The 27,810-nt window shown below is 40.2% G+C and overlaps 1 protein-coding gene across 4 annotated transcripts in view; it reads right to left on the bottom strand.

Moving 5' to 3' along the window:
• Window positions 1-452: 452 nt before the first annotated feature.
• The window catches only part of furina (furin (paired basic amino acid cleaving enzyme) a), an 84,914-nt gene continuing 57,556 nt past the window's right edge, over window positions 453-27,810 (bottom strand). For all 4 annotated transcript variants that reach the window (XM_020604967.1, XM_020604996.1, XM_020604975.1 and 1 more), the window contains exons 7-16: window positions 21,135-21,223; window positions 14,677-14,849; window positions 13,343-13,555; window positions 11,392-11,492; window positions 10,126-10,229; window positions 9,750-9,867; window positions 4,703-4,882; window positions 4,483-4,607; window positions 3,282-3,386; window positions 453-2,210 (exon numbers count right to left, since the gene is read on the bottom strand). In XM_020604967.1, the coding sequence (XP_020460623.1) occupies window positions 1,603-2,210; window positions 3,282-3,386; window positions 4,483-4,607; window positions 4,703-4,882; window positions 9,750-9,867; window positions 10,126-10,229; window positions 11,392-11,492; window positions 13,343-13,555; window positions 14,677-14,849; window positions 21,135-21,223 (1,816 nt within the window). In that variant the 3' untranslated portion in view covers window positions 453-1,602. The remainder of the gene's footprint in view (window positions 2,211-3,281; window positions 3,387-4,482; window positions 4,608-4,702; window positions 4,883-9,749; window positions 9,868-10,125; window positions 10,230-11,391; window positions 11,493-13,342; window positions 13,556-14,676; window positions 14,850-21,134; window positions 21,224-27,810) is intronic.

The raw sequence follows: 27,810 nt of genomic DNA, 5'->3' as shown, positions 1-27,810 counted from the left end.
GAAGTGGAGTCTCAGAGTAGGATTTCTAAACAACATTCAAATTAAAGACGAGCTCAGAGACTGTGAGGCGAAGGAGGTACGGAAACCTTCACTTCAGAGGGCAGGTAAACATTTGTCAACATCAAACGCAATAAATGAACACCCAAACACAAACTAACAAACTTTCAATCATTATGAGGTGTCTAATGTGTGTTTGGTCATGCTAATGTGCTCTGACAAAAGGGAAAGCCTCGAGCTACTGTTGCTACTCTGTCAATGAATCAATCAAAGGTAACAACACCTGCCAGCTGCTTTGAGAAGCTCTTGTGCTCCACGTTCACATATTGCTCCGGCTCCGTCCGCACCCCAACGGATTCTCTCCCAGCTCCGGGGTGTGAGCACATCACACACAGATATTAAATACCTCCGGAAGGGATTGTGCCTCAGGCCTGATCGAGTAGCTTGTCTGTGTGCGATTTTTCTCCTTTTATGTTTTTTTTTTTTTACCCTTCCATGTGATGGTCAGGAGGTTCTGAAAACAGGAAAATTTATAGTTTCCAAACCAAAAGTTGTTCAGTGAATTTCAAAAGGCCAGAGGAAGCTTTTCTAGTTGTGTCACATAGTTTGAGGTGGGCTGACAGCGATCTTTCCAGACTGTGTACAACACAAGAACTAAAGCCCTCATCACATGTAGAACAGTAACTCTACAGATAAAAAGAATGACTGACTGAATAATGGATTCTTTTTAAGTAAACAGACTGTAACTGTGTCATCATGAAAGAAAAGATGACAGCGATGACGTATAGAGAAAGCTCTCAGACAGTCTGTTTTGTGTCCTTTACTGGGAACACACAATTATAAACCATTAAAGCCTGGATGTTTCCTTGTCACCAATTATACTTCTGATTCTTAAAAAGCACTTTAAAAATGTCAATCACTACAGATACAGTAGGTGGCACTTTTCTGAGCAGATTTTGGACTTTGTCACTAAACAACACTTGTTTCTATGTTTCTGAACTGACTGGCATTCACCTAAACATTTCTTTATTATTTTTTTTTTTTAACCTTTTTTGGTTGAATGTGACAGGCCCAGCTTTAGCCTCTCGAAAAAGAGCACTACACTGTTCATCAGATTTACACACTCAATCACCAAGATACATTCATTCAGACACACGCAAACATCTCAACTCCTTGCACTGAACAATCTCGTCTGGCTACTGCACTGAGACTGATGGAACGAGGAAAAAAGAGGAAGAAAGCAAATAATAATCACTTGTTTACTGTAAGAAAAAGGAGCTGGAGGGGAAAATGGACTCTGTACAGACAGACACTGTCAGTGATTGAGGGCAAAAGGAGGGAGAGAGCCAGTTTAATAGAAATGCACCCAAGTGTGAACAAAGCAGAGCTTGGGCCAACCCGAGCTCTGAGAGACAGCAGCTTCCTATCAGGTCTCCCACAGGAGAGTGAAAGACAAGATCCTGAAGCAGGACTTGGATGAAAACGCAGCAAGAGTAAAACCCAGAAAAGACTGTAGAAGGACCGTTACCAAAGCCCTGAATTATCAGACAAATGGGGGTGAGAGGATTTTAAAAGCAAGAGTGGAGAAGGGATGTGGGTGAGGCATTAAAGAGCACTTTGTGTTTTGATAAAGGCAGTCCTCTCGTTTTGGCCGTCAAACTCTTCGTTTTCGGAGTCTGTATTTACACCATCATCCCCCCACACTGTCGGGATGCCGCGGTATGACACCACCCTATTTCCCCCAAGACTGAAGCTGCCCCCGAGGCTGTTGCCAGCCTCCAGAGAAGGCAGCTTGATGAGCGCGCCTGAGCGCAGCTGCAGCAACAGGAAGATGCCAGCGAAGATGGCAATGATGGCCATGCAGCTGAGCACGGCGATGGTGATGGGTAGCTGGGAGCTGAGCTGGAGCTGCGATCCCGGGTTTCCAGGGCCCACCATGAAGCTGCCAGGGGACTCGCGCATGATCTGGTTGAGGTGCGCACAGGTGCCAGAGATGGGGTCCAGGAAGCGGTGAGGGAGACAGGACAGGCAGGCCTGAGGGCTGAGGCTGCTGCAGGTCAGGCAGGGTAGTGGGCAGGGCAAGCAGGCTTGGACAGTAGCTGGGGTGATCAGGTTTCCCACTGTGTAATTGAGGGGCTGGGAGCCAACTGAGAAGCCTGGTGGACACTGCTCCACACAGCCCTGCTGATAGAGGTAGTAGCCAGCATTGCACTCTGTAACAGAGAGAAATAAACAGCTGCATACTTTTTTCTCTTCATATGACTCAGACAAGCCAAAAACAAAACCAGGTTTCCTGCCCAGACAGCACAGTTAAAACAGGAAAGTCTAATGCATCTGACATTTCTGTTTTTATTCATCCATGGGTGGTTGTGAGACAAGGTTTCAAGGCAGTCTTGATTCGTCATTAAGTATTTCCGTTTTTGTTAATATTACTTTTACTTACTAAAACAAACTGATGGAGATATTTATATGCTGAGTGCAACATTTCTGAGTTAAGAAACCACTTTCCTTACTTCCTTATGCAGCAGGTCCAGATGCAGACCATTGCTTATAATGGCAATTAACAGACTGTGAGTGCTGGGGCTACCAGAGCTGAAAACAGGAGGGGGAGTCAACAGACGGAGGAAAATCTAATTTACCCCGGGGGTCTTGTCACGATGTTTAAAAGCAGAGAAAACTATAGCTGTGAGCCTCAGTGTGAACAATCTGATACATGATGATAACATATGCTAAGATAAAAAAAAAAGAAAATTAAATCCAGTTCAGATTCTGTATATGATTGCAACTGTCAAGTGTGTAAGTACCTCTGACAGCCTGTAGGGGTCAGACTGTCACTGTTTCAAAATTTACAAACTTCACACTGCACTCATGTCTTTTGTCTCTGGGGATTTAAATAAGGTTCACTGCTTAGACCTTGTCTATAGCGGTATTTGGATTAGGTAGAAGATAGCAGCACATCAGTGATCAAATTAAATGAGATTATTCAAAAGAACCTGGAGTAAAATTTAATTTGATCTCATCTGACACCAAGTGAAGTTTGCAGAAGAGTTTTAATAAGACATCTGTGTGACTTTCAAACAGGTGTGTGTGCATATAATGTAAATGGATGCAGCTGGGCACAGACTGTACAGGATAATATTTCATCTTGTTCATCTCACATTATTCAAGCTACTTCACATGTCACAACTCAGCTTGACTCAGAAGTTACACCACCCCTCCCTTCAGATGCTGTGACAGGAACTTCCTGGGAAGAATAAACTGGAAACAAGAGAGACCACTCTTACCAATGCATATCTGCCTCAGGTCCAAGGTCTTACAGTTGCTGTTGCCAGGCGGAGGCAATGGTGGGCCAGTGCCATAGAGCACCAGGATGAACTGGGTCAGGGTGCCTGAGTAGAGAGGCAGAGATGGAGATGAAAGACTGAAATTAAGCAGGGAAAAGGGAGGGACTGTCACAAATACTATGGCTAGATTTTGTACATGCATCTGCATTCTTATTGCAGGCTCTTGGATTTTCTGCATAAATTGACACAAAACGACTCCTTGAAATGAGCTGCAATTTCAAAGGCGGCATGATTTCACTGTGCTTACTCAGGGTGTTATAAAGTGTACATCTCTCATGTGGGGTCTTGTGAGAGGTTCCACTTTAGTAAATCACTCCTTCCAGGGGAGGGAGGTATTTATCTAGATCTCTTTCCTGGGGTTTTCTCAGCTCCTGGATATTGTGTTGTGGGTGGATCTATACATCCAGATGCAGACAGTTTGTAGGTTGATAATCCAAGGGCAAACATAAAAAGTGAGGCATTCATTCTGCTGCTTCATCATGGCCCCCGCTATAAAAACAGATAGCTGCAGAGCTACAGTATTCAGAGTCAGCTTCACAGTTCCTACAAAGAAAACTGAGCCACAGACACTTTGAATACAGCAGCCACTTGATCTCTAATCTCCTGGCACTGAACTCTAACACTTGAGCTGAACTCTAGACTCAACATTCAAGTGAAGTCACTTTAAGCCATCCCGGTGGCCCAGAGGTGACGACATGCACCATGTGAGCACAGCATCCCTAGTTGAAATCCACCAGAGGACATGCATGTCATACCTGTCTGTGTGCGTCTCCACTAGGAGCAAAACATGTATGTACTATCACGTTACATTAATTAGATAGAAATTCTACAATTACTTTGTATTAAGATTTAATATTCAGTTTAAAGCTTGTTTATTACTAAATTTATACTTCGGATGCTAGGCCTGGTATTGTGAGATATGTTTGTTAATATGTGGCTTTTTAAGATGAAATGTGATGCTTTTTGAGGGGTATTACAGTTTCTTTTGGTTGTGTAACTGACCGATTAATCAATAATGCTGCAACCCTTTTTCAGATATGCCCCAAAATGCCAATACACTTGGCCAACATGAAAATCTGGATACGAACATGCAACACATTCATTTTGTGAATCTCACTTATAAACACCATAGATGCTTTACCATAGTCACTGGCACCAGCCACATTCTCGATCTCCAGCGTCCAGTCCCCAGTGGGGCTCTCATCCCAGGCGTGGGTGGTCATGAAAGCCCAGTCGTTAAAACCTTCCGATGAGTAGTCATGAGGCCTGCAGGAAAACGACAAACACAAGTGTGAATAGTTTGTGTTTACCATCTCATACTGTTTTTGTCTGTGTGTATTTGTGCAGTTGCGTGTTTGTACCTGGGGTGGAGCAGTGTGGAGCGTGTGCCAGCAGGACTAATGAGGTGGATAGCAAGGTTTCCCCTCCGGTTATAGGACAGGGTGAGACGGGCCTGGACATGCTCTAATGAGGTCACGTAACTGTCAGTCCCGATGCAGGCGTCCACACTCTTGTTGATCAATAAATGGCTGCCAATGTTCCTGTCGGGAATGACATTTAAAGATGCCGCATTAAGACAGTGGCTTGTGTGGGTGTGCTGCTGAAATAATTACTGGCTTGTTGTGAGATCTGGATAAGCTAGAGTTTGCTCCAGATAATTGTGTTCATAAGGCACTTTGCTCCTGGCCAGTAAACGAACCCACGAAGGGTGAAGAGTTTGTGGCCTTGAACAGGATTAGTGTCTCACAACCTGTAGCTCCAGTCTCTTCTGAGGAAGCAAAGCACCCCACCCCCCAAATCTTCTTAGGAGATTACATGCATCCACAACAATTCTGAGGAGGAAGGTGCAAGATTTTAGTGACACCGAGGTGCCTAAATTATAGACAGGACGTGGTGTGATCACTGAATTGTCACACTGTTTTAAGACACACTCCCTCCAGGTCCAACCTATATTTCATGATGTGTTAAAAGACGATACAAATATTTTTGACCTCTGAAGCAGCCTCACATGAGAACCATCTAAAAAGTTCATTTACAGCACTTCTCTAAACACCAAGGAGTCTGACAGTGACTGCTCACTGTATTGTTATGACCCAAATTGACAGCAATGCCGCACTTCAAAACTTGCTTGTTTAGGGTATTGCACTTTGTAGTTTGTGGTGCTTCTAGTTAAGAATCAAGACACACAGGAGGAGGAAGTAGAAATTTATACAAATGGCTGCTGAGTTGATTTATTATTGCCAGTTGACCACTGCAGCAAAAGGTGTCTGAGATTTAAGGTTTGGGAGAAGCAAAGTTTGTGGCATTGTTGCAGGCAGGCAATCTCCTCTTATACACACACACACACACACACACACACACACACACACACACACACACACACAGAGGAATACGTTACAAACATATAACCAGCAATCACTGCAGGAACTCAACACCTACATGAGGGAAACTGATCAAGAGAGATGACAACTTTGGCCCTTTTTATGATCTATATTTCAGCAACAGCTCCAAGAGGAAATAACCTCTGTGATGGAAGCAGAAAATTAAAAATTAAGAAAATTAGTTCAGTGTCACAAAAAAACAATAATGAAAACTTTTTGAAATAACTTTCAATTATTTTTAAATTAAATGTGTTTACAGCAACAATCCTGGGAGATACAAACATACATTTAATCTATTTAATCTGTTTTAATCAGCTTCGCACAACCACCAACAACGGGGAAGCAGCCAAACCTTAAGAACTGCCATCATTTGATAGAGCACAGAGGAAAAAAAGACAGTGTTTCTGAATCATAAATAATTTTTTGAGCTTCCAGCTTGTACCTCAGTTAGTTGAACTTCCCATAGCATACAGTATGTTTTTGCTACACTGGTGTAATGTGCATCAAGTTTGGCAAGTCCTCTTTAACCCTGTAAAGCCTGACACATCAAAAAAAAAAATAGCCACAACATTCTAATTTTCTGGAAGTGAGATGTTTATTAAACCTTTTATCAAAATCCAAAAGAAAGTTCAGGATTCAGGATTTTTATTTGCCATTTATGCATAGACAGTCCAGGCATATAGGAATAAATGTGCCATATTATTTTGATTATTTTTATTACGGGGCATTTTTGGTGATCTTTTTTTTTTGCTAAGAAACTCGCGTGGCACATATGATACAAATGTCTTTATAGGGTTAAGAAAGTTTGCACACACGTGTACATACCTATGTGACATTTTTAACATGTAGGCCCTGGGCAGTTAGGGTAAATGTCGCTCTTTCCACAGGTTCACCCCAGGGGTGTGTCCATCCATCCATTATCTATACCACTTAGAGACAACCACACACACCCACACTCACACACACAGTGTTTTCATTGCTTGTGGGGACTTTACATTGATGTACATTCATTTCCTGTAGACTTATCCTAACCTTAACCATAACCACTACTTGCCTAACACCTAATCTCACCCTAAACTTAAACCATGTTGCCGCCCTGAAATTCAGTGATTCCCTTGTAGATGGGCAAGTCCCCACAATGTGGGTGTGTTAACAGGTTTCGGTCCCCATAATGCAAGTAAAACAAAGGCAATCCTAGGGGCAATTTAGAGTCGAGGGGTGTGTCCTGTCCCCATTATTGTATATTCTCTATACAAATGACTGCAGGAGTTTCTACAATGACAGGCATCTCCTGGGGTTCGTGGGCAACACTGTTCTAATCAGTCTGCTCCAGGATGGAGAGGATGATCATGGGTCAGTTGTGAGCGACTTTATAGAGTGGTATGACAACCTGAAGTTAAATGTTAACAAAACCAAAGATATGGCCATTAAATCCAGGAAAACCTCCCATTCAGCCACTCGAACTGTAATTACGGACTCACTTGTTGAGAGCGTTAAGTGTTACAAGTACCTAGGAACAACAATTGAGAAGACACTGAATTCTGAACAACACTTCTGCAATCTGCAAAAAGGGTCTGCAGAGATTTTACTTTCTGGGCAAACTGAACACTTTGAATGTAGACAAAACCTTGATGATTTTATGTCTTTTATTAAGTCAGTCTTATCCTTCTGTATAATCTCTTATCATGGAAACATTATTGTGAAAAACAAAAACCATCTGTCCAAGGCAGTTAAAGCAGCCAGCAAAATAACTGACATTCTCTGATGGGATTTTATGACAGACACGTTTTGAGAAAAGCGTTGTCAATCTTGTTCATCGTTGACCATCCTGTATTGGAGGGATTTCTTACTCCCTGGGTGGAGATATAGATCACCCAGAGTAAAATACAACAGATACAGATTCTCTTTTGTTTCTAATGCAATGGATGCACTTAGGTTTTGACGGTGCTGCTCAGCAGAATTTTATTATGGTCATGCTCAATGCTGCTCAGCAGAATTTTATTATGGTCAACGTGCATTAAGTCCTGTCTGCACTGTTCAGCAGCACTTTAAAATAATATGCAATATAGTGGATGTTTTTAACAAACATTTACATTTTCTCCTTGGCTATTTTTACGGTTACTGTTATGATCAATGTCCCTTGTTCTGTTATGCTGTGCTCATATTTTTCTTGTCTGCCGCTGCAAATCAAATTTCTCCTCGTGGAACAATAAACATCTGATCTGACCTGAACATTCAGTGTTCACACAGCTACCAAGACATCTCTTCAATACCCCCATGAAACAAAGTCAGTGTGCTTATTCTTCTTCTGTCAGACACAAAAAACACTGGAGCCTTTATGTTACTGTAAGATGTTGTGCTCTGAGGCATAATCCATTTTCCAAATGTAAACACAAGGCTTCTCCCAATGCTAAGATTCAAATCACAGAACTGAAAACACATTGTGGCATTCTCATTCACTATCTCACTGCCACACATGCCCAAATGTCACTGTAATTGTTGCCATAAAATACTGTAGATGATGCACTACTGTATGTGCACGGCAGTTCATGTAATAGCTTGTGTAAATGTACTCCTAACACTTGCTCATTTTTTGGAGAGTCCTACCAAGACTAGAGGTAATCACTGGAGGTAAATGACAGTGACAAAGACACCAAACCTCTACCTGCTCACTCATTTCAAGTCAATCCAGATAAGTGAGTCAGCTAAACGCCTACAATGTAAATTGAATAACCTGCATTGACTGCTGCTCCCAGACGCTCAAACCATCTGCTCTGAGCATCTCTTGGCCTCAATAAAAGACAGAGAATCCACAAACCCAGCAAGAGAAGTGACAGGGAGCGCATAATGAAGAGGAAACGTCAGACTGCGTTCACACTGCGACACCAGGAATTGGAGGAATAAAATGGCTGAGGAAAAACAGAGTATTATTACTGAAAGGAACACATCAATTGACAAATTATTATTTCTCTTTGAAATGCTCCCTCCCGAGCTGAGCGGAGTGCTTGCACAGATGCTCACGTGCGCACACACAGAATGAGAGAGCATTTCAACAAGCGCTCAGGGCCAAGATGAAGACATAACAAGTCACTGCAGCAAAGCGTGACTGCTCAGTCATACACGAGCATCTCCAAGAGTTGCGTCTGTTACAAACCAGGTTAATGTCAATTCCTCTCATCACTCGCTGCATCTAAAAACACTCAAGTATCTGTCACCATGAGCTTAATCACCGGAAGAGTTTACATATAAAACACTTGTCATGTATATTTGTCTACTGTTATTTCTCCATTTTAAAATTCTTCCTTTGCTTTGCTGCTTCCTAACAACACTCTTATTTATCCGTTTTATTACAAGTTTATTTCATGTGAAAATAACTTCTCTTTAAAAATGAATTTTTTTTGTCAGGAAGGGCTTTTCCTAGGCAGAGGAGACATCCTGACTGCAATGCAGCAACCTTTTTCATTAGACTACCATTTACCTCCTAACCTTGAGGAGGGTTATTTTTATGTTTAAAACACTTCCTCTTTAAAAAGCTGTTTTTACAGGCTGAATATTCCATATGTTAAGTAAAATTTGTGAAGTGCCACTAAAAATAAAGTTATAAATTACCGCACTGCATGTTTGGGGTGACACTTTAAACTCAAATCTGTTGTTTGAATGTGGAAGATTTTATATGTTTGATGTGGTATTAGCTATTGAAATTCAAATTGAAGCTTAAACCAATGCAACAGATTTTAAATCCAGCAGGGGGAGTTGCGAAAACGCATCTCACCCAATGTGAATGCCCTGTGGCTCTGTCAGGATTGTTGTTCTGTTTGCTCACACAAAATGAGGAAAACAAAGGAGCCACTGTAAACAAGACACAAAACTATCTGAGAAGTAAAATTAGGAAAGAGTCTGAATTTGACTCATAGATGAAAAACTTGCAGGCTTTGTAAAATGTATTTGGGCTGCATTCAAATGAACTCAACATATTAGCTGGAATTAGCTTGAATTAGCTGTGTGTGTGTGTGTTTAGGGTACTAACCTTGGCTCACCGACCATAGCGATCACACATTTCTGCTGTGGCCCCACGCTGGTCCATGTCTGGGCCAGTGCTACAATTGCGCTGGCATCAAGAAGACCATATCCATACGAATGACTAACTGTAGAGACCGAGAGAGAAAAGAAGCGGACACATGAATGCCGGCCTGCTCTGAGCTGCATCCTTACTTTCCCAGCGCCAGCTTTACAGACAAGCTGTGTGTATCCCATTTTAACTTTTCATGCATCCTCTCTGTCCAATTCCAGTGCCTTGCACCTCTAATGACAACTTTGTTTATTAGATGTATAACGCATTAATGAGATTCAAAGGCATCTGCAAACTGCACAGGGCAAAAGGGAAATTGGACGAATTTCTGTACCTTTGCGCCCGACTCCATTGGTTCTCCAGTCGTTGGTGAGCAGGTGGGCTGGTTTAGAAGTTTGTACAACCAGATGTTGCATGTCCCTCCAGGTCAGGTTTTTACTGGAACATGCATATATGCAAGCACAGACACACACCGTCACATAAAGAAAGAGATACATGCAGGGGACACACATATTAAGACCTCCAGAAAAAGGATCAAAGAGACGCTGCTGACAATACGTCCTGCAGTCTTAACCTGCAGGTGGACAGCTGATTAAACACAGGATACAATGAAGCACCAGTCACATTCTTTCCTGAATTACACTAAATCTTCAGTCAAGAGTGTTTGAACTCTGCCCTTTGTCAAAATGTCTTGTAAAGAGAACATTTGAAAAAGTAGTTATTCTGCGTGCAGACATGTCCATTTGAATGGACGGGGCATAAAAAAAGGAGGTCACAGTTGGGTTAGCTTCTCTGCAACTACCACACAAACAATTCACAACCCTTATGGTGGATTTATCAACATACATTTCTTTCTTTATCAACATAAATCCACAATAAGATTTATGAATTTATGAAAGTTTTATTAAAATTAAACATTCGATTTCTACACATCAAATCTGGTCTTAACTGCAATCTTTTTCTGCCACCTTAGACTGTACTAATTACTCGTTCTCAGGACTGTTCTGGTGTTCATGTTTGTTCCTCCATTAGTCCTGCATGACTTGATAAGAATGATTAGTGCTGGCATCAAATTGAGCACATGCACAGTTGCAGTCTGTCAGGCAGAGGGGTTAAGAAGCAATTCATAAAAGGGGATAATCAGGCAGAACTGATGCGTAAAGCCTGACTTAGTACAAGAATGTTAAATTCATAATCAGGTTTCAAAAAGTCTGAGCCAAAAAAGGAAAAAGGTAAAAAAAAAAAAAATGTACGAGTTGCAACTAAATGACTCATTTACATTTACAAAACATCTAAATTCGTGCTGAAAACTGATAACAGTGGAGCATTAATTCCAACTCCCTGAGCTTAGTGAATATTCTAATGTACACGCAAGCTCTCAAAATGATGAATTGTGCTCTAGAATAACTGCTGCACAGTCTAATCATGACTTTGTTCTGTGCAAACTAGATTTGTAGCACTTATTTTTCATAGGATTAACAGGTTTTAATGAACAAAAGTCAGGCTAGTATGCAGATAGGGAGGTTAGAATGAGGCTGTATAGCTGGAGAGAACTGCAAGGCTTGATTAGACTCACAGAAAAATGGTGATTAGCACTTACTTGGCCTCAAGGGCAAGAGCGATGATCCCAGCAGCCAGCGGGGCAGAGGCAGAGGTGCCTGTGTGGGAGTCTGTGCATTTTGATTTTAGGTCTGTAGTCACCTAAGAAGATAAACACGGTGGGCTTAAAAAAGACAGCTCCAACAAAAACTGACAAAGTGAAATGTATTCTGAGCAACTAAAGGACTAAAGGTTATTCACCTAATATTCTAAAGGCAAAAATAAATTGTTGTGGGGCTTGTATCTCATTTGCTGTCGTTAAAAAACAAATATATAAACCTAATCCTCTACTAACACACCATCACAAATCCTAGACTTTTGCCTGAACTGCTCTTCTGACTTCACATTAAAAAGTAAATATATTTAAACTTTCGGCAACTTATAATTTGGTGTTTGCCTCTTTTAAATGAGCAAAATCTTTATTCCCATCATTTCTTTCGTTCTCAACAACTACTACTACTGACGTGTCTTTGAGCAAGACTTTTTACTGCTGCAGTAGGGGCTTGTGGTTGCACTGGGAAGCTCCCAGGTGTGAATTTCTGTAGCTGCATGAGCACAAAGCTATGTGGTGCAAAACCAGAGTGCTTGTACTCAGAAAAACCATCTCTGGAAGGATAAAGCTCACAAAACATTACACTGCAAAAGCCCCCCAGTCACCCGCTGTAGAATCCTAAAGGAGACGTCAACCTATACTAACTGAATCAGAGTCATCCAAAAGTAGTTAGAATAAAAAAAGTCTACTCAATGTGCTGACCACTGCAGAGCCTCCAGAAACAGATCTTTTAACAGGCTAAATCAAATAAGAAATGCACAGGCAGCACTTTAACGGTTCAATTATGTATTCAGGAGCTTCCTATACCCCCGTTACTAATATAAGTGTAATAAAAATAAAAAAAAACACTAAGATATTAAGATGGTCACTTCTGCACAACCCCAGGGAGCCCACACTCTTCTCCTCAATCTCTTTATTCCAAGGCTTATGAGTGACAGCACAATTAAATGAGTACAGCAGTGAAGCATAAAGGGACCAGCAACATGTCATGGATAGGTCATAAGCTGTCCATCCAGCTGGTCTGGCTGCTTGACTGACTGACAAAGAAAATGTGCGTTCGTAATTTTGTGTTTGTGACAAGAATCTTAAGCAGCAACAGTGTGCCAGATGGACTTTCAGCCGTGCATGATTCATAATCATTTTAATGGCCCAAGACTGAATAAATGGGGAAGAGAGAAGGAGGAAACCGTGAAGACATCATGCAAGAACAGAACACAGCTGCAGATCAAAATACTACAAGTGTGCCACATACTGAATGTATAGAGCTAAAATTATTACTCAATTAACTACTTAGTCAATCAACAGAAATTTAAATACTTCAAATACTTTTATAACCAATAAATCATTCTGGTAAATAGTAGCGTTTAAAGATAGTGAAAATATAGCAAAATAAAAATAATTAAAAAAAAATCTTCTCATTATCTATGCCAAACAAGTTTGGGATGTTACAGCACATAAACACAGCTATTCTATTGCTAGAATTATGGAAGCAATTACCAATTTTTGTTATCAAATAACCGGTCGCCCAGTCTAACAATTAATTAACTGTTTAGTCAATAAAATGTCAGCACACCGAAAAATGTTTAGATTGCTTTTATATTTGAATTTGATAGAAAATCATTTTTACAAAAGGTGCAAATGGTATTTTCCTCTGATAAAAGACTTAAGATGAACCAGTTGCAGGAAATGTTTGATTCATTTTCTCTTGATCGATCATTTTACTAAAGGTTCTGAATCTAATGCGTTGCTATAGGAAAGCATTTCACTGGATTAGCACCTGTTGGCCAAACACTTCAGATGCTCTGAGTCAGCTAAACTTTACCTTCCAATATAGACATTAAAGCAGAAGCCACGTGTGAGGCAAATGGAGAGGCAGAAAAAGACAAAAACCAAAACTCACTATCTGTTTCTCGTTGAGGTTTCCCGAGCTGTAGGTAGTGGCGAGGGTGGAGGAGCAAGCTTCGCTGTACCAGGGAACGTTGCCGTTCTGGGTGGAGCTGCTGATGGACAGGGTGTAGATGCTGTTGGTGTAGCCGTCGCAGTTGCAGCTATCCTTCTCCCTTCCTCCATTCCCGGAAGCCCACACAAAGATTGAGCCCAAACCACCACGACCCTGGAGAACGTACAGTACATTCAGAGCACCACAGACCCTTTCACTCAGTCATGCCTCACACCACCACTGTCCGGAAAAGAACAAAATCTCATTCTGTGTTAATGGGAATCCAAATTATAGGAGGGCAGTCATTTCAGGGCTCATTTCAAAAAGAGCCCATTAAAACGCAGCATACATCACAGAGGCCACGGTGGTCACTCACTAAATTAAACAGAGCTAAATATCACGACAGCAACGCAACACAATATATGACAACAGCTCATTGTAATAAATCAACCTCTCAGCCTTTGAAGTGCAATAATTTTCACTTAAGAGCCGCTTTATTGTATTGAGTGGCACCATTTCTCCCTGCATTGATCAAAAGCAGCTAGAGTATGTACCACCCACACCACCATCTGACAGCGCTGTCACTGCGGCAATTATCTCAGTAGTCAGTGTCAGTGGCTCCAATCAGCTTTACGGCACATGCCTCGAATCCTACTGCTCCATAACAAGAGTGAGTGTTAGCTGGATGGACGTGTTTATTCATGTAGTGCAGACGTGAGAGCCTGGGGTGTGATCTGTGTGCCTTTTAATCTGTTCACTTGTTCTTTTTGACATATCTGACACACTCCCTCATGCATTAAAACAAATGCTGCTATCAACAACAGGTTTGATTACAAGACAGTCCCTTGTGGCTAATATTCAGAGTGCCATGCTATTAGATGCTGACGGACTTGTTTTCAATAAATCTCTATACTTGTGTATGTATATAGTTAGCATTGTGTTTGCAAGAATTTTGATTAGAAATGCTTGACAAGTAATTTAAAGCTCCAATAACTGCTTGATTGGAATGTTTTTTTTTTTAATCGACTGAGTGAAAACACTAAAAGATAACAGATGTGTTTGGTAGTTTAAAAAGAGCCCTGTGACTTACAAGTATTAAAAAAAATAAGAGCTTTTCAAACTTAATTTCTGTCAGTGCTGCTTGTATTCATTTTGTAACACTTTCCTCCCTGATGGCTTTTAGAGGACATTCCTTTCCATTCAGACTTGTCAGGGTCAATAACTGCTCATGTCCTGTCGTACTTGGCTGCTGAAAGAAGCCACAGACAGGAAGAGAATCTAGCGCACACACACACCTCTGTAACTCCACGCAGAAAAGCTTCTTTGGCGAGTTTGGCAGGTCCGTCGACAGTTTTGCCATCGTCCTCGGGACCCCAGCTAGCGCTGTAGATGTCGATGTGTTGGGGATTGAGACTGAGAGACTGGGCCTCCACCATGTCAGTCACCTCACCGTCCAGCATACGCACACCTGCAGCCATGTTCCGAAAAAAAAAAAAGTATAATGCACACAGACACAAACACCAGATGACAAAAAGTTTTCTTAGCACTTAGCCAAGAGAAATTTGAATACCTAATAAATAGAATAAAAGAGAAACTCAGTAAAAGACTGGAAAGATACAGCACTCAGAAAAAAAAGTATATTGGGATATAGTTTCACTGAAAGGCTAAAATGCTGAACAGAGTAACTTTATATGCAAAACAATCTGATGTTAGCTGCTGTTACAATAAGACTACACTGAAATATGCAGAAAGTACTGTGCAGTAGGTGATGGTGATCTTGCAGGATGCAGTTTCTACAGTTTCCAACTCAGCACTGTAATACATAGCGTTGTAGCTCTGTAGTTCTACCAGACTATGTGCTCATATTCAGCAAGGTTTGACATGCGTAGGGACAAAGCAGCGCTGCTGTGATGTTGTTTGATTTGCATATTTACAGCCTTGTGTTGGCACAATACAGCTTGTGCAGCACATGCTGCTGGTGTTCATCATCAGGGCTTCCACTGTGATGTTGTCTTGAAGCCATGTAAATCAAGTGTCATCTCTATTGATTTGCTTTGGCACTTGAGATGTTTTTGAGTAAAAAAAAAAAAAAAAAAAAACTGAAATGAAACCAGATCAATTGCATTATGGGTGAACTGCCTCCTCAGGTGTGAAGCAGACTTCCAAGAGTAAAAATTCAGAGGAAAAGGTGAAAGGAAGCATTAGTTGTCTTCCTCTTCACGTCTTGGTGAAATTGTTACAACTGTCTTCAGTGTAAATTGAATCAGACCTGTTCTTATTTTAACGAGACGTGATCAACTCAGCTAAAGTTTAATGGCTCATTTATATGGTACATTTAAAATGAATGCACCATATAGAAAACATAAACAAATAAAAATGCAGGATACAAGAGAGATGTGTCTGTCCTGACCTATTACTTCTGCTTCAAGGTGAGGAGGTTTTCTTGCAATAGAATTCTTTCTCAGGAGAGAGAGCGACAGAGAGAGAGAGAAGTGAAGAATCAAGGACACCTTAAAGACAAACTAATTTCCCACTTTGATGCATTGCAGTTCAGGTTACCCCACACTGCCTTATATAGGTTAACCAAGCACTGGCTCTTTAAAGTTCTCCAAAGGTATCAGACACTGCGCTCCTAGTGTTTCTATAGCAGCCAACACTTCTGACTCAAGTATCCATGTCCAAAATATCTACCTGTCCCAAAAACCAGTAACTAAGATGCCGGGTGATGAGTTACTTGGTGACTTTCACACTGCACTGCAACTCAAGTAATTTCAGTGTTTGTTTGTTTTTTAAACAAATGAGACAAGCGTGCATGTCAACAATATACTTTGTGCTTGTGTGAGTGGAAAAGGTTGCCTCACTAAGAGAGGGGAGTAGCTTTCTCTGTTCCATTTGCCGCAACCTTCCTACAAAAAACAGCCAAGAAACCAAAACTCAGCTCAAACGAACAGTTTGATTTTTGAGGAAATGATTAGGAGGTGATTAGCTTAGCATAAAGACTGGGAGCAGAGTGAGCCAGCTAGCTTGATTTTGTTTGCCAACCTCTAAAGCTCACCAACTAACATGAATCTCATTTGTTCAATTCATACAAAAAAAAGTTCATTGTGGCTTCCTACTTAAAGAGACATGAACGTGGTATCAATGTTCTCACCAATTCTCAAGAAATTCACAAGAAAGCCAAAAAATACATTTCTCAATTTCAAACTAACGAAACAAACAGTACGTAAAGCAGGTTAAGTAAAAGCAAAGGAAAATTAATATTTCTAACAAGACTCAGACACTTTGACATGGCGACGCTCATGCATATCACCCACTCTGAACAGTCAACCGTGGTTTAACTTAGATTACCTCCACCTTGTTCCACGACCAGAAACAAACAAAACGTTTGATAATGAGAACTATGAAGAAAATGTTTTACATTTTCCATCAATGAAAAAAAAGTAAATGATAATGTTAAAGATGGACAAACGGACATGAAGTAACTTAACGACCTGCCGTGGACCTGTGGAATCACAAACTATAGGTGCTGATCAGTAAAACAGTTTCCTCCACAAAATATCTCTCATTCAGGAGTTGAAATAGCTGCTTGATGTGTTTCACCACTGTCTTGCATTCAATAACCTTGGTAAAAACTGGTTTATGAATCATATTCATCTACAGTCCAGAGAATTGCAAACAAAAACTGCTGGGACACAGTAAGAAAATGCAGCAGCACGCCATATACAACAGTAGGATAATTTAACATGAAACGCTGTGGATGTAGATGTAACATTAACATTTCTTTCAGTCAAATGTCTCTTGTTACTATCAGTCAGTTCCAGGATTGATTTCGGCAGTCACCCATAGATCATCTCTAAATGTTCACCGCAGACATCTTACGGTTTTAATGTTATCCATTGATTTAGGATCACCTCTAAACCCACTGAAGAGGATTTTGGTACAAATGTGACAGTCTAATTTCTGTGAACAAAACAATGTTTTCCACAAACCTCACGACAGACGTGAACAACGCATGTATCTATGGTAACTGTCCACAGCCAGGATGAAGAACATATAGCCTACAGTAAATATTAAAAATTCAGTTTAAAAATGACAAAGCTAGAATAAAATGCATTTAGTTTTTGACTAAAACTAACAAAAATCAAAAGGCTAAAATCTGACAAAAACTAATATGCATTTTTGTCAAAAGATAAGCGAAAACAAATTCAGGTGTTAAAATTAACACCGTTAAATACTGTATATTGTATTTCTGTTGGTTCAGTGGGAGGACTACTTTTACCCAACACATATTTATGAGTATTTAACAAATCTACACCAGCCCATCTGTGTTTGTGATTCCTCACAGGGCAGCCTCCTGTTGAATAATGGGCTATAGCTGTGGTAGAAAGTGGCACAGGGGCAGTTCGTCTTGTGCACAGGAGTCACAGAAGTTTTTGTACTGCTCCTTCTGCACTCTGCCTTTCTAATATACACTCCCTGGCCACCAAAATGGATAAACTTATCCAGCTGCCTTGAGTTTAAGATTTCTGTCTGTTGGGCTTCCAGCTGTTTAGAGCTATTGTACAACTTGCACAATCTGGGTTCTCTGTTTCTGTGTTTCTGTGCTGTTTATGCATCAGTTTAATGATCAGTGGATGTTTGGCATCTCACTGCACCTTGTGCTGGAAATGATTTATATCTGGCAATGAAATGTTGGATTCTGAATGAAAAGTTTGTTTTGAAATATTTTCTGGGAGAAAGAAGCTCAGACCACAGACAGTGTACTTCTTTTCTCATATTACTTCAACTAAGCTTCACAGTTCTCAAGTTCTTGAATTGTAAAAGTAGTGCAATAATGTCTGTAGTCCATGAACTATTTAGTTCTAGTGTCTGATTCTACTGAGCCTTAAGTGGGAAGAAAAGCTCATGTGTAGGTTTTTCACAACAATGGCTTCTTCCTGTTTCACCTAAATGACCCCACACAGCCCACTTTTTTATATTAGACAAGCTGAATGCCATGTGGTATATTCCTACTTGCCATCTGGAATGATAATAAAGTCTAGAGTTATGGCACTATTCTGATTATTTATGACCTCTGGAAATATGGAGGAGGCTGTTGAGAGCATGCACTGGGATAGAGAGGCTCCTACAGCTAAAACGACAACACATCATTATGGTACAACCCTAAAGTCTCCAGGAAGTACAACACAATCCTCAGCACGGCAACAAGAAATAATCAGCAATACAAGACATGTTCACATGTACTAGAAATGTGACCATAACAACAACTAACTTTAATTCTAAGAGGAATGAAATAATCAACTAAGCTATTTACAATGAAAATTTTAAACAAATCAACTGTTGTTTTTAATATCAGAAAGCAATGAAACGTCTTTTGAAGAACGGAAACTACAAAAACTGCTCCCTCTTTTGTGACGTCTCAATGAGCAAACTCTGTGTCGCTGAGTGTTTTTCTGTCTCTGACACAGACCAACTAACCATAAACCTGACTGCTAATTTTATTGTTAAATTATGGTTGTACTTTACAGTGACAGTAATTGCAACCAAACTCTGGCTCCTAATACTCAACTCCCATTGTGAGACTTTTCATCTGAATCCTTGTCCCATTTGCAGAGTGCATTTACATCTTGGCCCCAGAACTACAGGCTCACTGAGCACATGGTTAAGGAGGAAGGTACTGTAGCACACAGGAAGTACACAACAGTAACAGTTCATTCACACGTTATACGGGTTCAAAAGGCTGGACCAGGGGCAGTTGCCATTCACTGTGAATGACACCTGGCTTTGCAGCCCAGTGTCCCCTACGGAGCTGGACAGATTCAAAAAACACCCAGCTACATTACAGGGGAAACTTGAGGAACACTCAGTTATATGGAAATATCCTCCGACCGCAGTGCAAAGACAGCCCAGTAGAGCAAATTGCAATTATCTTGACTCCCGTGAAAACTGAGGCACAGAGTCATTCACTTCTCTGCTTCACTGCTCAACACAACACACCACCAGAACCACAGGTTCACCAAAGGTCAGATACAGCCAGGTACTGTGTATCTGTTGTCCAGACACAGACGGAAGGCACGCATGTGCCTTTTCATACTTCAACCTTCTAACCACAAACGCCCGTGTTCTAATACATGTGCTGTCAGGGTTTTTAGTTGAGAGGACAGTCTGTGCACACACACATTTTTGGCTTACACACTGAATTCCATACAGAGTCTCTGCGGAGCCTGGCAGACCGGGGAAGATGACGAAAAATTGTCACTGGACTGTAACAGAAATGTGGATGCAGAAAGTATGAATAGGCCTTAAAGATTTTAAAAGAGTTTCAGTAGGAAAGAAAGAAATGTTTTGGTTCAGACATGTCCCTTCTATATAACCATTATTTTAGTTATTCATTAAAATGCTGTTCTCTCAATTATTTATAATTTAACTCGTGTCTAGGAAACAGTAAAATAAATAAATAAAAATCCATTACAATTTCCCAGAACACTAGGTGAGATCGTCAAAGTGCTTATTATTTCCAGCAAATAGCCTAAAACCCTAAAACACTTAATTTACAATGATTTAAAAAAAAACTAATGAGAACTGTAAATCCTCACATTTGAGTCTGTAGCCAGAAAATGTTTGTGGTTTTGCTTTAAAAAATAGCAATTTATCGATTGTCACAATAGCTGCAGGGTTTTATACCGTCTAATTGTTTCAGCTCCACATATATGGAGCATTTGGCATTTGTTTTATAGATAAAAACAAGAATAGAAAATGTGTTTGAAAAACAATGAGAGAGAGAGTGAAAACCAGAAACTGATGAAGAGAAATGGATACAAAAACTTATTCTTATTTAATGTTAATTTTATTGGATTTACTTTTTTAAATGAAGACCGGAGAAATCAAACTCGGCAACATTCTCCGTGCACATTCTGTACAGTAACTGTGGGGACAGACACTGGGTGATGAGATCTAACTGGCCAGAGTGACAACTATCAAACATGGCTCAAGTGTAGCAGACACCTACAGTGCATCACAGCAGGGTGGCATCAGGACCTACCAACTACTGTATGTACTCCGATGGCTTCTGACCTGGCTTCAAAAAACATCTTCGCCCTATTCCATTTTTAGGTTTGCAGAAATACAGGCAAAGCCTGAGGCACTCTATCGTTCCCTCACTTCTTACACTCTTGAGAGACACCACTAGCACAACCAGATGTTGCTAAACACACTGATTTAGCAGTTTATTAGGTACATCTGTACAATCTTATGCAATCCAGCTTAACAGTTCTACTATAAACCTTATTCTTATTAACTTGCTGAGTTTTTGTCAACAGTGTCACAGAGGTGTTAATTCAACTCTTGGTGACTGTTGGAAGTGGTGGTTTTGTGCTTAACATAATGTTGGAAGGTGCTCATAATGTTTAGTCCTCTACACAACAGACACCTGAAGCATCAGAACATTAGGAGACAGTTATAGCAGCCCGGTAAGTCTGACATCAAGTTACCATAGATTCCATAACATCTACAACATTTCAGAAACTGCACAGTAAGTGTCACTAATAGAACTACAGTGCAATCCACATCACAACTATGGTGATGCTCAGAAAGCACTCTGTATCACGCTGAGCACGGGGAATGGAGGGAAAATGAGACTGGTGCAGCAAAACATGCATTTCAGCTGTTCTGGCAGTCAGAAAGAAAACTGAGATGAAACTAAGGTTTGGCCCTGTGAGATTAAATCAGTGAGCCATGTTTTATTTGACTGTACCTCCGATCTTGGCATTGTAGGCCACACCAACCCCACAGATCCCGTTGTTGGCTGCTGCTGCCACTTCTCCTGCACATCGTGTTCCATGCCTGGAGAGAAGGAAAAATGAGAGGCTTGTTTAAGAAAACGACTTATCCTTTTTAAATGTCATTCACATAATGCCATGGCATTTTACTGTATATATACCCACAGGTAGTGAGCTTGTTTAACAATGGTTGCTTGTAGAGGAATGTGCTCAATCCAATTGAGCTCTAGACTGAAATAAAACAAACTCACGGAGACAGGTTCTTGGCTTTGATTTCTTTAAACAAGTCTGAATTCCTGTTTGTCCAAAAGTAAACATTAAATCAGTGAGTGGAGACCACTGTACATTATCTATGACCTTCTAGCATTAGTAACCTTGGAGTGTGTACAGAGCCAGAATCAAGTCAACAAAAAATAAAAATAAAAGACATTATCATCACACATGGGAGCACTATGAATTACACTTGCCATTTTTACAACAGGTCTTTCATTAAGCCTGAGCCTCTGTTGTAAGATGTAGCTCCACAATGTGGAGATCCAAAAGCCGCTGCAGAGGAGCTGATCTTCACATTCCAGTCAGGTGCATTCCCCTGGTCTGCCAGATGGATATGCACTTTTAACGCCCTTCAAACAGCACAATCCCCAGAGGACTGCAGTCATTCCCAGACAGGAATGCTGGAGCCCAGACAACAGTGTGCCCCATCAGGAAACAACAGAAAAGATTGGGCACTCACTACTGACGGAACTATATATCCCAACAGGTTTCCATTAAGGGATTCTGGGTACACCACAACACCAGAGAACCTCCTCCTTTGATACACCAGACTATATCTGCTGTCAGAATATAGATATTTAGTCTCAGGGTAGCCTGCCAAAAGTGCCGTCACCATTCATTTAATGAGCATTAAACTAACTCTTAGTCACACAAATTATGTTACCTGCATTTTAAACTGTTCACAATAAAGAGGTCAGAGATCACGGAAGAATAACGCATTTTTATTATTCTAATTCTAACAATCCTTGACTTCTGCTTTCATTAAAGACATAGGTATAATGACAGAAGGTCAGAGCACTGTAATTCATCTGGCTGAGTCCAGAGATCCTTTTAGACACGGTGATAAGATGAGAGGGTGCAGGCCAATGTCAATGCAACACGTCTTTGGTGCATCAGAGGACACCGTAGACACGGTGATAAGATGAGAGGGTGCGGGCCAATGTCAATGCATCACGTCTTTGGTGCATCGAAGGACACCAGTTAAATAAAGGCCCAAGTACAGCCTGCTCCACTGGTGAGGATATCCCTACAGACACAAAAGTAAACACACACACGAACGTCATCTGGACAATTTTCCAGCAAACATTAGCTCAATACTCCTTGGAAGTGTTAGTCTGTTGACTCTGGAGTCCGACGCCCTACAGCATCCGTGTTTGTGATGCAACTGATGATAAGGAGCAGCTCAGGTGTCTGCAGAGGGACAAAGGTATAGGCATATGCCTACGCCTCCAGTGTTCAACTGAGCCCTTCTCCAAGTCTTCTTCTGTCAAAGTCATTACTTACATGGAAGACTGATTCATGGCATACAAATGCTGTTACAGGACTGAAGCCCCCAGTTTCTCAACCTGATTATGCAAGAACTATTTGCGTAATCAGGTTTTTGGGAGAGATAAAATAGATTTCACTGCTCCCACTCACTGTTTGGGTCAATAAGAATGTGAAGAAGAGTGCATCCATGGGTCAAACACTTTCATGAATTCTGCCTGTGAAAGCAGATTGCTCCTTGCTATTTATTCAAATTGACTTACAGAAGTCTAATTAATGGCATTTTCATTCAGCTATCAATTTGCAGGTTGTGAGCACCACTGGTCTGTGTGAATCCAATCAACTATGATTAGGCGTGACATTCAAGGTTAAATGTAATGGGTGGGAAAATTATAGTTTAAACAACAGATGTTAGCAGTGTTAGTCTATACTGTATATCTGCTGCTGATTCAATTAGCATATTTTAGTCATATTTTACTGGTAGCCTACAGGACATTGAATTTAGAAGCAGAACTTGGTGTTTTGGGTATCGAGTACAATGTCTACACTAATTATATTAGTTATATAACTAATTATCTTCATTATTGAATAATATGTCACATTTCTTTTTGAAAAACTTAGTGTCCATAAAAAGTAATAATGTAATAAAAGTATTTGCCAGGGCCTGAGTTGATTTAATATCAAAGAAAAGAAATAGGCACTTATTAATATTTGAAACCTCCAGCAATGCTGTACTGTGACATTTTTGGGTTTATAATGTTATCATAATAGTTCATAGCAGATCCATGTTCTGTCTATCAACTACTTGATTAATAAACTAATCCTTTCATCGCTATGAAAATCCAGTCTTCTTCTACCAAATCAAAACTGATGGTCAATCAACTGAACAGCTTTCAAGGATGCCTTAACAACAAACATTTCTATAGCAAACATAAGGTGCAAAATACAGGAATAATTTAGAATGATGGCATGTCGATTCTGGCAGGCAAATGGGTAAATAAATGGCAGTAAAACAGGACCAAAGCATATGAAAGCAGTCAAGCAGCAGTACAAAAGGGTGTGAAATTACTGCCTAAAATATGAATGACAATTAATTTAGACCTTAATATAAAATAAAATAAAATCTTGAATCTGCTCTGACCTTTGCAAGACATTCTTCACAGCTCTATGCCATTACAATGCTTCATTAAACTGGTTACTGTTCATTTAAAATATTGCAAATGGCACCCTTGGGAAAGATTTCAATAGTCTCAGCACCACAAATGCAGAATTATTCCATACCTAATTAGAAGGCCTGACTGTGAGAGGTCTTTTCTCAACAGGGTGATCATTCACAATGAGATGCCGCAGGGAGCCACCAGCACTCTGACAATGAAGGCAGAGTTTTACCGTATGTCCTCATTTTGTCTGTATGCACACATTTCTACTGATCTGAATAAGATTGGCTTCACATGAAACCAAGCCTGGATTAAACCTCCAGGCCCAGGGTTTAAAAGGAGGTTAAAGAAGAGAGAGCACTGTGCAGGAGCTCATCACATGAAGTGTCCCAGTGAAATCACTCCCCGCCTGTGTGTGCAGGAACAAAGAGCTATCTGTCACAGAAAGTAAAACATTGTTAAATCGGTTGTTAACAAGTCACACAGATTCATTATCAGTGCTATAATTTCTGCCTGATAGATCCCCTGACAAACTGACAGCCTCTCACTTCAGTCACCACATAACACACAGTCTCAGCTCTCAACTGTAGCCCCAACAACTCTTATCCATCAAGCAGGAGGTAATAACTATGTCCAGAACTCAGATTTCACACCAAGTTATACAGAAAGAGATATTTTAAGATTTCTAAGATCAATTTACCTTTATATTTTGTTTTAGTTGGATGTAGTTTGGATACCCCTGAGACATGCTTATCATAAAGAGTGAAATAGTATAAAGATATGATTGTTTAAGCATATTAAGAGATGAAACAATCCTATAAAAAAATTTCAATTTATGAAATGCATTGTCACGTTAATCAGTTTTCCTTACATAGTCATGTCTAGATGTGCTGCACGCATTAGTCAATTAGTGTTTGCCTCACTTTCCCAAAATTATGAAAACTGTCCAGGTAAAGACTAACTGGTACATATCTGTGTTGTTTACAGGGATCAGTTTTCATCTCATGACAGCAGTTTCAGTATGAACAACATGTGCTTTTAATTAACAGTTTCAGGCCTTCACTAATCCTCCTCAATAAAAAACTTTATTTTAAAAAAAAAAAAAAAAAAAAGTTCTTGGAAAAAAAATAATAGCAGCTTCTTTTACAAAGAAACTACTGTATGTGATATATTGTGCAACACCTCTGAATTCCCATGTCGCAGGTAATGGTGATAATAGGAGATTATGGTGAACAAAGACTGATTTCTGTGACATCTCGTTCTGATTACAGTGAGAACAAGCCACATGGGAGACTATCTCGGGTTACAGCAGGTACAACTAGCTGCAGGCCCGGGGCCAACAACATGATCAGTATTCATACCTGCATCAGGCACAACCACTGTGTGAACCAATGCTGCCACTGTGCAAAACACGACTACCTCTCGCTGAAGACTTACAAAAGAAATATGCTAATGTAATACAGATACAATCAAAGTGGGTCTGTGGGTTTAGTGCAAAGATTACATAAAGATCTGCAACAAATGGTGTAGCTTTTGTTTTTAATTATGACTTTGGGCAACAAATTTGAAACCCAACCAAACATTATACTAACATTCTAACATTCATTAACATTCACAGTCTGGCACACCACATCGTTCTTTCACTTGGTTTTTCTATCTTGCATTAGCTTAATTATTTATAATTTTAAAAAAAAGTCATTGATGCTCTCGAGGCTGTGGATAGCAGCACTGGTTGTTTATTAGTCTCTGGGCTACACTGAACCTCAAAGGTAAATCAGTACAATGGTTCTGCTCATTCTTACAGTAAGTCTGCTAATGTTCTGCCAGTTTACTAATGAGCTGACCTGCAGGACAAAAGGTCTGGGGATGTTTATTGAACATGAAAAAGGAATATGAAGTAAATGCCTAGAGAGATTAATGTAATAGCTGGTAAATATTAATCAACCTGCTATTTGCAGTATTGTTAAATAGGTCCTTTCATCCATCACTGTGCATTCAATATTTCTGAATTTACAAGTATATTCGATGTGCGCTATCCCTTGTATTGTTAAGCAAGTTTATTGTGCTTTTGATTGTTTGTTCACTGTGCAGCGAGAAAGATCTTTACTGCATATGTTGAATATATTCATTCTGAATTAGTTATCCCTGAGCTAACATAAGTTGAGTATTTTTGCAAAAGACCCTGTGTGCATTTAGCCAGGTTTAGCCCAAAAATCCACATTTGGAAAGCCTCCTGTTACGAGTAAGAGGAAACCCTAAAAAGAGAAACATCTAGATCACATGCTGTCTTAGATAAACATGAGGGTGAATGGTCACATTGCTACTCGGCCATCCTCCCTGCTGCCTGTATGTTGGGAAAGAAAGACAGCTTTATGGGGGTGAACAGAGTGGGGCTTTCTGCAAGGGACAGACACTTACAGTCTTACTCAACCTTATGTGGTTACATGTCCGCCCACAGGTTGTTTAGACATGCATCTGCACTAACCCACTGTAAATTAAGGGAAACTCACAAAAACACAGACACAAAACTATGTTCCCATTCAATTAGTCCTGCCACAAGGAAGACATGAAGAACTGGGTGGCAAGAGATAAGGGATGAGGTAAGAGAAGGTTGGAAAACGGTAAAGCAGAAAGAAAGAAACATCAATAGTGAGTGTCTTAGCTGGGCTCTGGGCCACTGTGAGCCTCCAGGAGAGCTTAACCGTGCCTTGGCATTGATTGTGAATCTCTGGAGTTGCACCAGAGGGATGCTCTCCCACATTCTTCCACAAGATATTTCACCATTTAGGGTTTTGTTGATAGAGGTGGTGAAAACAGTTTCAGGCACTGGCACAGAATCTTAAAACCACTCATTTAAGCTGAATACAAGAGCAGCATACTGTTTGCACTGTTTTCGTATGTGTTAGAACTTTTATTGATAACTCTGCCCCAAATAAGAAAACGTTCTACTATGAAAACAAGTACACACCTAAAATCAGCCACCACCTGCTAGGGCTGCACGATTATAGCAAAAATCATAATCCCAGTTATTTCGGTCATGATTATTTAACACGATTATCCACTGACTTTGGAAATGTCATAAATTTACTGAACTTAAAATAAAAGCTTATCTTTCAACAGTGGGTTTTCTTGAGCTTTAAATAAACTGAAAAATTGTAAATTACAGCTCAGAGGAAATTACGTAATATTCTTTATTTACTTTACAAATAAAACTTTGCTACTTAAGGTTAACAGTATTGCTTGTCATAACCTAAAGAATCATTCAGTCTGCTGGGCTCACCATGACATAGCCACATTCATGTCTCGCAGTCTTTTTTAATAGTCAGGCTACACACTGTCATCTTTTCATTTTAGCTTGTTCATAACAATTAGCCATTAGCTTGCAATGTCTAAAGTGTGGATGGATGACAGGACTGCAGGCAGAAATAAAATGATCACTTCTCTGCAAGTTTATGCTTGTTTTTACTTGAAGGTTTTAGTGCATATACAGTAACAAGCTTAGATGTTTCACTTTACCCAATGCCAGCAACAAATGCTCGCACTGTAGAGCGCTGAAGGCATGCGCGGGATTTATAATAACACAAAACGAGAACATCATAGTGAAATGGAGTGCAGCACAATAATCATTTTATCCTGGCTGTTTTGTTTTCATAAGGATTGGAAGATGAAAATGTTATTGAAAATAAAATGTTATTAATCGCCTGGTCCTACCATCTACTATATGTTTGACAAAGCTTTTAAGGAGTTAATACAGCATTAGCATAGTTGATTATGTGTGGGTCATTCTGTAGCTTAGACTACATCCCTCTGGCCTCCATATTCATAGTGCTCGCTCCGGACCCTCGTCTCAGTTGGGAATGTTTGATTTCCATCTGTCCCTTACTGTAATCTTCTCTGCCTGTCACTAGTAATCACTTGGAGGCTTGAGATGAGAAAAAAAAAAACAACAACAAAA

Source organism: Monopterus albus, unplaced genomic scaffold (assembly GCF_001952655.1).
Source record: "Monopterus albus unplaced genomic scaffold, M_albus_1.0 scaffold4.1, whole genome shotgun sequence".
NCBI lineage: Eukaryota > Metazoa > Chordata > Actinopteri > Synbranchiformes > Synbranchidae > Monopterus > Monopterus albus.
Note: the sequence above shows the minus strand (reverse complement) of the source record. Positions and strands in the feature narration are given on the sequence as shown.